The sequence below is a fragment of the Alligator sinensis genome, unplaced genomic scaffold, assembly GCF_000455745.1.
Source record: "Alligator sinensis unplaced genomic scaffold, ASM45574v1 scaffold1030_1, whole genome shotgun sequence".
NCBI lineage: Eukaryota > Metazoa > Chordata > Crocodylia > Alligatoridae > Alligator > Alligator sinensis.
In genome coordinates, this window is record NW_005842592.1 from 552,528 (window position 1) to 563,643 (window position 11,116).

At 41.8% G+C, this 11,116-nt stretch overlaps 1 protein-coding gene across 7 annotated transcripts in view; it reads right to left on the bottom strand.

Annotated features, from left to right (window-relative positions):
- AAK1 (AP2 associated kinase 1) overlaps positions 1-11,116 on the bottom strand; it is a 101,373-nt gene that overhangs the window by 14,525 nt on the left and 75,732 nt on the right. For 3 of the 7 annotated variants that reach the window (XR_003096079.1, XM_025214629.1, XM_025214628.1), the window contains exons 18-19: positions 2,321-2,422; positions 483-584 (exon numbers count right to left, since the gene is read on the bottom strand). The exons of 2 other annotated variants lie outside the window; for them this stretch is intronic. Coding sequence is in view for 4 of the 5 variants with exons in the window: in XM_025214629.1 (XP_025070414.1) it covers positions 483-584; positions 2,321-2,422 (204 nt within the window). In the remaining variant the exon portion in view is untranslated. Of the gene's footprint in view, positions 1-482; positions 585-2,320; positions 2,423-7,790; positions 7,871-11,116 lie in introns of all 7 variants that reach the window. 2 more of the 7 variants (XM_025214630.1, XM_025214631.1) reach the window with 1 other exon arrangement.

Sequence of the window (11,116 nt, forward strand, 5' to 3'; positions counted from 1 at the left end):
CATCAGCAGCATACAGGTAAGTAAGAACATATAATGCTGGGCCACACAATTCAAAGGGAGGCAAGGCTGATGGAACACATGTAGTTTCTATCATATAAAAAGCATTGGTGGATTAGTATACCATAAAGAACCATTACCTTGCCCCCCAGATCCTGGGGGTCCTTTGTGATGGAACAAAAAGCATTGCGCACTTAGCTATAAGACTTATCAACCTGCAGTGATGTCTGCTCTGGAACCAAGAGGCTGCAGGATGAGTTACTATAAGCCTCTGCCACATCCTTCTCCAGCAAGCCAATACATTGACCCGTAAGGACCCTGCAGAGATTAGTTTTAATTTTCCAGTGTGGTCAAGCCCTATTTAAAGTGGGCAGGGGCCAAGAGTGTAAAAGCCTTCTGTTTTAAATTGAGATTTTCCTTTCAACTGGAAAGTTGTTGTGCAGCCCACACTAACACTACATTTCACTTTGAGACATCTCACCAACCTGTTCTATTAGAAGTGACGGAGTCGGTCTGCGAAGCAAGGCGCTGGGGCAATGGAGCCTCGAGGCCGGGTATGAGACTCTCAACAGCTATTTCAGCTTTTCCTTTCCAAAGGCACAAAATAGCAGAGCAGAGGAGAAGCAAGAAGTTAGTTCACCGGATAGAGTGCAGGCAGAAACTGAGCAGGCAGCTATCTGACGTTGTAAGTATCCCTCTAATATATAGGGCAGCTACCTGTGCAAGAACATGGCACCTTGGTATTATATTCCAGTTAGTTCATTCAAACCGGAGGGAAATTTGATGTTTCGTGGGGGGGCTCCATTGGTTCGAGCCCAGTTTCAAATGTGATATGGGTTACATGGTAGATGTTATTTCTTCTAACACATCACTGCAACGCACATTCTATAGCATATTAGGACATTCTCACTTTAGCTCCCACATCACTCAGCTAAAATTTTCAAAATGTACCTTAGAATTAGGCGACCAGACCCAACTGGAAGCCAAAAGGATCCGAGGACTTATTTAGGGCCCTCTGAAAATCCCCACCCTTCTATGAAAGAAGAGATTATCCATTTTTATTTAATACCATTATGGAGACAAAGTGCTGAGGAAAATTGGACGGAGAGATTTACTTACACAGAATGCATGAAGTGGAAAGACAGAGGGACACTGAATCAGATGTGATCAGGACCATTAGGGGAGATATAGCTATGCATTTGATTCCCTACTCCAACTTCAGCAAACAGGTAATGAGTGAGGACAGCAATTTAAAAAAGCAAGAGGGTCACTCTCTGTATTCTGAGACTAGGACACTTTAGGTTGGAAAGCGCAAAAAAGATTAATAAGTATTTTTGCAAACTAATTTCAGAGCTTGTTTGTGCTTTAGGAGGCAATATTTATGAGTGTTCAAAGAGCTGCTGGGAATAGCAGTGGGAAAACTGATACAACAAAGCAGCATCAGTCACTATTCTCCTGTTTATAAAACAAGGTCCCAATATCTATGCTGGGAAAAGAAACTTGATCAAATGGGGATGGTCCTGCTTTGAGCAGGGGGTTGGACTAGATATGACCTCCTGAGGTCCCTTCCAACCCGCATTTTTTTTATGAATCAATGTGTCGTCCCGTCCCCCTGCCCCACACACACACACACACACACACACACACACACACACCCAAAGTTGCAAACTAACAAATCCCAACTTCAGGTTTGACCATTTTTAGTGGCTGGCATTTGCCAAATACTATCCGAATTAATTAGTCCATTTCTTTCTTACCTCCTTTATGGGAGCCAAGCACCTCAAAATCTTTAGTCTGTTTACCCTCACAACATGCTACCATCCCATTTTATAAACAGAGCACTAAGACACAGAAAGACTGAGAGACTTTCCCAAGGTTATACAGGAAGCCTGTAGCAGAACAGGAAATTGAACAAGTCTCTGAGGTCCAAAGTCAGTATCCTCCTTGCTGAACCATCCATTCTCTCTAGGTTTTTGGCATTCTTCCTCTTCCCACAACATCTAATCCTTTCATCCATGTCAGGACAGAAACCTGCATAGATCACAACTCTGCCATGCAATTTATGACACGTTCCAACTTGTTGTCTATTCAGACACCCTCCTTCTGCTGTCCTGGAGTGTGACACTCAGAGAGGTCAATCTGTCTCTTTGCCTCATGCATTGTAACTTAAGTGAACTGTGTTTCGTGGCTGCGGTCTGGCCATACCCCACCCATGCCCGGGGGAGTTAACATGCAGAATTATGATGTAAGCATGCAGGACAGGACAAAGCACATCAACGACACTTATTTCCTGGGGGGGTTTTTTGTGTTTTTGTTTTTTTACCATTCACAGCATCTGAGGTGCTACCGAAGGGGTCAGCAAGAGGCAGGATATCAGCGAGCAGAAGCGCAGTCTCAGGAGATTTGAGACCTTCAATCAGTTTTTCTGAGTTAAGCAGGAAAAAAGGAAGCAAGGAAGGAAGGAAGCAGAAAGATACCAAAAGAAAAAAAAGAAAAAGTCATTAAACAGCTTTTCAACCAGGTGACTGATCATCTTATGTTATAGTCTGTTGGCTGCAAGAAAATATTAGCATGGCTTTATGCAGGAACACAACTGCTGCTTACAGAGCACCCGCTAGGCAAAGGTCTCAAAGCACTTCACAGAAGTATGCAGATTATGTGGTCGCAGTCACACAAGCCTGTGAAAGCGGGGAGAGAACTCAGGTCTCCCAATCCACCAAGGCCTACACCTGCCAAATAGGTCACCAGAACAAAAAAAAAAAAAAAAAAAAAAAAACAACCTTCAGTCTTGCAGTAGCATTAAAAGATAGGAATCCATGACTGAAAAACAGTTTAAAGCTCACAACTAGCTTTTCGTGTATTAACAAGGTCTTTGGTTTTATTAAAATCTCTGTGTTAAAGAACGGAGGACCACAGATTTGCAAACCTATGCAAGGGAGTTAGGCATGTTATCTTCATTACTCTTGCCTGACAGTAGGGTGCCTGTCCCTGTTAAGTGTCCAAACAGACATGAAGATTATGAAAACGTGGCAATGCCAGACCTCACAATCTGCCTTGGGCCAACAGAGCTGTCTAGTAACCCAAGAAGTATTTCAGATCCTGAAGTGTTAAAACTCAAACATCAAGATGCAAAGAGCACAATGCCTACAGCTTTCATTGTTGCATAATGCAACTCAGTATTGATAAATATAGATTCCCTGCACAAAAATCTGTTGGATTTTTTAAAATGTGTGAACAAATGGTTTTGCAATCATATTAACCAGGTCTTGACAGTGAACTCAATTAAGGAGCTGTTAGTAAGGCTCCTTCACGCAGAGTATACAAGCAAAATTTTCCTGATTCCCTCGAAGACAGCATTCTTTGTAAGGAGGCACAAAGTACTTGCATGAGCTAGCTACACATTGGAAAACCTGGTCATTTCACTTTGCAGGGGAAGGCTTCACAACACCAGACATGTGGCAAGTATGCCATTAAGGCACTTTTACATCTAGATTATTATTTTTTCAGAAGATCTCTCAGTATCCAGACAGGCTCTACACGTTATTCATTAGGTACCAAGTACATGCTCAGTGCTATACAAGACAAAGATACAGACGGACCTTGTCTTTATACCATAACAGTACAGAAGATGGGACAGGATAGAGATTGATTTAAAACTTTTTTTTTTTTTTTTTTTTGCTACTGTAGCATTTTATTGTCAAGTTGCGTCCTTATGGTATCACTGATGTGGGATGAGACGCCACTTCCAAATTTCTGCGATTCCTCAAACCAGTAAAACCAGAGTGAATCCTGCCAAAATTTATCAGTACCTAATATAGAAATACCAACTGCTCTGTAGTCCAGTGACCTCACTGCCTCGCATGCACAGCTTTCAGTCTCTTTTGAAAAGGGGCAGAATGATTTTAGTTCTGAGTCACAACAATAAATGATTCATCTGATCAAGGGAAAAAATACCATGACAGCTATGTAGTCTTTGGCTGGAGTTCAAGGCCACCATGAAAAAGTCAATCTCTATCACACTAAATTAAAAAAAGGGGGGTGGCGAGGGGGTGAGCGGGGCACATCTAATAGCAATGTGTAGACCTAAATGGTGCCATGTGCAATTATAAAGGTAGAGTTAAAGATACCTATATTTTTAAATTACGATGAGCGTCACTGTGCTGAGCTGACAAGCCAAAGGTAAGTGAAAAATTTGGGACTGGCACCTTCACATGTTCCTTCATGCAAAAATGGTTCTTCTGGTGCACAAAGTGAAGTCGTACACAGAGAAGGAAGTTGCAAGAACACAATAGAGAAGTTACCTTTCTGATATCCACCTGAATTTTGAAGGCCCTTGCCTTGAGAGGCAAGCTCAAGACTTACAGCGTGTGTGGCCCAAATTCTCATTTGCAAAGGTCCCTTTGTCATCACTGTGGCAGTGGGCAAAAGCCTTGAGATGGGTATGAATCTATTATACTCACAATGGCTTTTCCAATGCAAGAGCAAAGCAAAAGGACACAGGACCTTGAGACTCTGGCCCTGTGAGGACAGGGCACACACCCTGTCTGAGCCATGGAAGCTAAGGGGCATTCCCAGCCCTTCTACCTAAAATGGCCCAGCAAGGAAAAGGAAGAAGTCACCAGATATAAAAATGGAAACAGCTGGACCCCACCCCAAAAAAATTAAAGTTAAAACAAGCAATTGAGTGAACGCTGCTGCAACTTTTCACTTGTACGGAGATCCTTCAAAACCATGCCTGTGGGATGAACCTGGACTTCCACCCAATGGCAGCTTTAAAGAAAACCCTATCCAAGAGGCTTTTCTGCTAGACCTTGGTTGCATTTTCTCCTGAAGTAAATTCCATCGCGACTGTGCCAGCATCTTGTTTGCAAAGGCTGCCGAGAGCAAAAATGTTTGTCTCAATTATCTGAGAGGCAGGTGGCAGGGGCTTCCACTGCCAACCTAAGGAGTTGGAGATTCAAAAGGAGCTTTGTTAATAATAAGCACAGGGATATCTCCTCCTCTAGATGAGCACATGGGGCTCCTGTTCCAACTAATAAGAAGCAAACATCGTCTCACTGGGAAAGTATGACACCAAGACAATATTTAGATGCAAAACAGAGGAAGTCCTGAATAATGATCATTTTTTTCAGGCCTGGCCAACAGTGCTAAGGTAAAAGGACTGCATGGCTGACTTAAATTGGGGTTCTATGGGTTTTATCTAGACATTATCCCAACATGTGAAATTGCAGAGAATTATAGATTGGATTCTACTTGAAATACTCAGAGCTGGGAGTTTGGCAAAGGCCCCTAAGGTTGCCAAGTGTCATGCTTTCAATTAGATTTATCTTTTTGGTTATTCATATTAAGATATTCTTTCCAGGGGTCTGATTTCCAGAAGCAGCAGTCACCCATCCTCTGAAACTCAGCCCTTTTGCAGGCATCTCAGGATGGGCACCCCACCAGGACCAGTCCACATGGAAGTACCAGCAAGTGTTGTTTGAAATGATTCCCTTTGCCTCCAGGCCTGGCCCAATTTTGTACCTCCTGCATGATATCTTCTCATTCCTTATATCTCCAAAGAGCAATCTTCTCATTTCTTCTATGCTCCTTTCACACACACACACACACACACACACACACACACACACACACACACGAGGGACCATCCATCTTCCCTTTTGTCTCTTTTTGGTCAGCCATACAGCAAAAATGTTAAGCAGACATGTGAATGAGAACTGATCCATTAAAACCCACTTCTGTGAATTGTAGTGACATGCAAGTGCTATTAATGAATGAGGTTCTAGTTGTGGGCAACTGTTTCCTTACAGGAGAGTGCATCATGTGCACTGTGCGTTTCAAAACATTATCAATCCAAAAAAAGTTTGGATCATAAAAATGCCCAAGATCTTGCAACAATGATTTGATGAACACCCCACTCTTAGATATTTTTGTGATGTTTTCTCATTTGTCCCATGTGGCCTGTTTTAATTCTTTCTTCCTTTGCAAAATTTTGTTTTGTTAGCATTGTTACAGGGTGGCATTTTAGCGTATGGGCAGAGTGCTAGAGAAGTAAAGAGAACTATGTTGCTTCATAGCAGGTTTTATGAACTAGACAAAACACAAAAAGGGCAGGGGGACAGGCAAGAAAGGACAGAAGTCATGTGACTGGGGTATGCCTAGCACTGGTCCTCTTGGTTGTTACTTTATTTTGTATAAATATATGAGGAATTTTCAAAAGCAACCAAGAGACTCAGAGAACAAGTCTCAGTAGCTTTCTTAGGCACTTCTGAACTACTCTATGCATACTTGATACTTTATGTTGCACTGAACCATAGGATGGTGAGACAAAGCCTGGGAACAGCAGTGAATGGACAGCAATGGAAAGCTACTAAGCTAGTATCTTCAACTCAGGAGGGAAATGCTTAATAACTACTTGGTGACTTCAGCGATGACTGATCTCCAGTTCCACTGACAACAAAGGGAAGGACTTCTTAATTAGAAGGGGAGCCATTCTCCAACAGTTATATTAGGTTAGCCATGTTAACACAACATACATACAAGCCCCAAGCTGAGCTTTTTGACGTCAGCATCATCCAATCATCAGAACGTACCTCCGCAACAGGCCAGGCAGGTTTGTGGATTCAAGCTCCTTAGTCGAACTTCAAGAACATGCATTGTGGACCAGCACTGCCACTCAAAGTTAGTCAGTCAAACGATGATAGGATAATTTTAAATTAGAGCATTTTTTTGGTGGACCAAATGTAGCAGCTGTGGTTCAAATCTAGCTGGATGTGAAAAGGTAGACCTCCCCCTACAGTCAAAATCTAGTAATGCTGAGCTGCTCTTCGTCCAAGCAGCGCATCTCAGGATCACAGCCGTTTTGGTTACTGCTATCAGGGGCTTTACCTAGATTAACAAGGCTATTGGCTGAGCAACCTGAATGAAGCCTTCAGTTGTATTTAACATTCAGAAGAAAACAAGTATTTTGTCAGCCCTGTCCTTGGGCTGCTGCAGCTTGAACGCAGTTAGAAAGTGAGAGAGCATTTTCCTCACCATGTGAGCCAGCCATGAGGAGCGTTACAGTGTTGGGGAACAGCATTTAAAAATGACCGATTTGTTTCCTTTTGGAAGCGAGACAATCAAGGACATGTTCCATAGGGAGCACAGTGAAGAGAGTCACCTGCGTCTGGTGAACGTTATATGTGATTTTTCAAATGGGAGATGCTGGCTGGTCAGTAGCTTCGAAAGCCAGGTCAAAGAGACTGCTTCCCCTCTCAATGGATGTAATGCCACTTAACATCAGCAGAGTTACTCTGGACTTGTGCCATTTTGAGAGAAACATAGAATCAGGGTCTGATTCTACACATACCCAAGCCAACTGTGAAATAATCCAGTGCCAACATTTTAGCCTCTCTCTCCAAATCCAGACTGCATAATGCATATGCAAATCAGGCACTCAGTCAATTTGCATGAATAAAGCATTTGCATCTGCAACAGCTCAGTGCCAAAGCTTCCAGATTCATGCATTGCATCCCTGCTTGGTTACATTGACCCTGTAAAAGACCTGGCCAGTAGAAAGGGTTTTAAAGGATGCAGTTATAAACTCCTACAGAGAAGAGAGGCTACTGGGCCTTCAAGTAGTCCAGTCTATTAGTAAAATTGAGTAAATGAGTATTCCTAAGAAACCTACAAGGAAAGTGGGAAAGTTATTCCCAAAATAGCTCAATGCCACACTGAACAATCAAGATGCAACATCTCAAAGCCACAATTCTCTACATCCAGGCACTGCACACTTCAAGAACGTTACTCACTCTTGCACCATGGAAGAAAAGCAAAAGGAAAGAGATAATTCAATAGAGCACACAGCAGAGTCCTTTTCTTCGGATGTCAACTGAGAAAGAAAAACAAGGTTGTAAAAATCCTGCCAAGTCAACACTGCTGCAAGCGAGAGGGCCAATTATCAAAGTAAGTATAGATTAGTCACTCAGAAGGATTTCTTCCTATTGATTAATCAAGTATTAAAGATGAAAGGAAGCCTCGTTCATTATTCTACCTTGGAGGATTTTGCTAGGCTCTGGACTAATCAAAGGGAGGACACTGGACTTTAATTTTCTTAATGGAGTTTCTGCTGAACAGAACTGATTCTGTAGATTGCCAAAAAATTTTTTTAATTGCATATATACGGGTTCTCTCCAAAAAACATGCAAGTGCAAGGTTATTTCTTTTGAGCGTTATCTGAAATTTCCAGGACAATGTGCAATAGTCAGAAAGCAGTTCCTTAAAAGAGCAAGAATAAATCATTGCAATTAATAATTAATTTTGTTTTAATGCCACTGAGGTAGAATCCCTGACACTTGGGGGGGGGGGGGGGGCGCGTAAGTGCAAGGCACTATTCACCCTTTCAATTAAAGGGGGGTGAAAGTCTCAAATGGGCTTTGTGGTCTTCCACAGAGAAATCAAGTTCACCATCCACAAATAAAGTAGTTATTCATTTAAGTGAGCTCTTGGACAAATCATTCCTTTCCAGTGCCCTGCCTGTTCTAGAGTGAAACACAAATCATTCAGTTTTGTCCATCTGTGGGGGCTGGAAAAATATCAATCTTTCTGAAACATCAAGAAACACAGAAGAAAAACTTTCCAAGCGCTCAAAGCAGGAACTGCGGACAGCGCGATTTTCCAAGTCTCCTACAGGGACTGGTACATCCCAGGATCCTACATTCTTTAAAGTGAATTGAGACTCCTAAACCCTTAAATCTCATCTATACCCAATTCCCCTGCACCCCCAATTTAACTACACTGGTTACAGGTGTCATTTTCCCACCAACATAGTGGTCTTAAACCAATCCCTACTGTACAAACAGTTATATCCAGTAGAACTTATTCCCATATAGGGAAAACATTTACACTGGAATCACGCACCTTCATTAAATAGTTTAACAGTGTCCACACAAGTATGTCATACTACTTTAACTGCTGCAATACAGCTACAGCAGTATAACTTGTATGTTTAGAAAAGGAATTAGGCTGCTTCATAAGTCCTGGCCCTGTGCTTCTGGATGCCACATAAGTCCTTTACATTTTTTTAAAAGTCCCAGCTTCTGGCATCTTGTGATTATGTGTATATTTTAATTTTATATGAAAACTAGACCTTATAGCTGCAGGGAAACTTGGAAATGTGATACCAGACCATGTGAGCCCTCCCCTACCCCCCACCCCAAAAGAAAAGGAACCTCACATTAGTTATGACTGAAAATGTCCTGATTATAAATTAAAAAAAAAAAAAAAAAGTCAGTCGCATGGTGTGGAACGGGATACCAGTTCCATGATTTTTCAACACTTTGGCTTGACAACGTAACAGCCACAGACAACAGCTTTGTTTCCAGGCTGTGCTAACTGTCTTCTCAGATCCATCAAATCACTTTGCCGTTCTATATAAAATAAGCAGGAGGGAAGCCCATGTTCACATGTAGCAGTAAAGGCAGAAAACTTTGTTAAGTGCTAGCTCTAAGTCTCTGATAAATCCCATCTGACACGGTTTAAAAAGCAGCATTGTATGCTGGATCATATGGAGATCTAATAATAACAACAACCATCTATGAGGAGCCAATTCTGTTCAAAGATTCAAATGGTACATGCATCTTCCTTATGCCTGAGGTCTCTTTCCTGCCTTCACCCATTTTGTCTATTTAGACTTTTAAGTTCTCCAGGGCAGGGACCAACTCCTATTAGGTTTCTCTGTGGTGCCTGGAATAATGGGCTCTGACCATATTTTGAGGCAAATAATTATGTACATAGGGCAAAATTAGGTACATTTATAATGGATGGATAATGCTACTCTAGCCCATGATGTGTATTACTTTAGGGAGTATAGAAACCAAAAGGTAAGCCATGGGGCCTATCAATATCCACCCAAGAGGGACTAGAACTAGGGCAAAAAAGCACAGGCTGCTCCCCTACCAAAAGCCCCAGGGAGCATGCCCTCCTTTCTCTAGTTTGGACAAGCAGTGCTTTTCCCCACTTAACTATTGCTCTAGAGTTCCCACTGCTATCTGAGTCTCCCATAACCAGTGACCCATCTCTACCAGGTCAATCCTGTTCAGCTGTCAAGAACAAGTCAGTCAGTCAGTCAGTCTACAGTGTCTTGGCAGCAGGAAATTCACCTTAGAAACTTGATGCAACCCTCTACATGCAGACAAGCATAACCAAAGCCAAACTTATAATCCTACTCATGTCCCAAGACACCAACAGTGACAAGGTACGTAGGTAATTAATTCCTGAATCTCTAAAGGTTTGGTCAGTACAACTCAAGATGTTGACTCCTTCACACACTCAGGAGAGCCCATCAAAATGGTTGGTTCTCAGCCTTGCAGTGGAAATGGGTTTTCTTTGCAAGTGTTCCCCTTTTCCAAAGTTTCCAATATAAGCAGTATTTCCTTGGTTTTTAATTTCTCAGTTATTGTTTCCCCTGTATTCTTGCCAGCTTTGAGAGGAGGGGAAAAAAAGAAAACCTTTGGAATGAAACATTCAGTGCACTCATGTTTCAGATATTCACATGTCTATGCAGAAGTGTTTCTCTTGGAAAGCAGAGGAAAACAAAAAAAACAAAAAACACTTTGGTGCATCCCTACAAGGGGATAATACAAAAATCAGGGCTGTATTTCAGCAAAGCACTTAAGCATGCACTTTAAATGATAGGTATGTGCTGAAGTCAGCAAAGTAATATGGTGACAGGAACGTCTGCATGCCTGAAATCCAGCATATGCTTAAGTAATTTGCTCAAGCATGTATTAAGGGCTATACCTAAAGCCCATTCATACCTGCAGGTTCTTGAGCAGGCCCCAAGAAAAAAAAAAAAAAATCTTTAATGCATATACTAGACATGTTAAAATTGGATGAAGGTTATTGCAGAGTAAGATTCATGCACAGAGCAAAATCTGATTTCAAGCTTCATCACTCAGCTTAATTTAAGGCTTCCAGAATACCTTGTGCAAAATGTCAAACTTCCAATAGTACTGTAAGCAAGATTTGTACCGATACGAGCCACACAGCAGAAAAATTAGCATTCTGATCAAATACTCCATTCTGATTAATCAGCAGAAGCTGGTAATAAGCTTATTAAGAACAACTTGGCTCACTT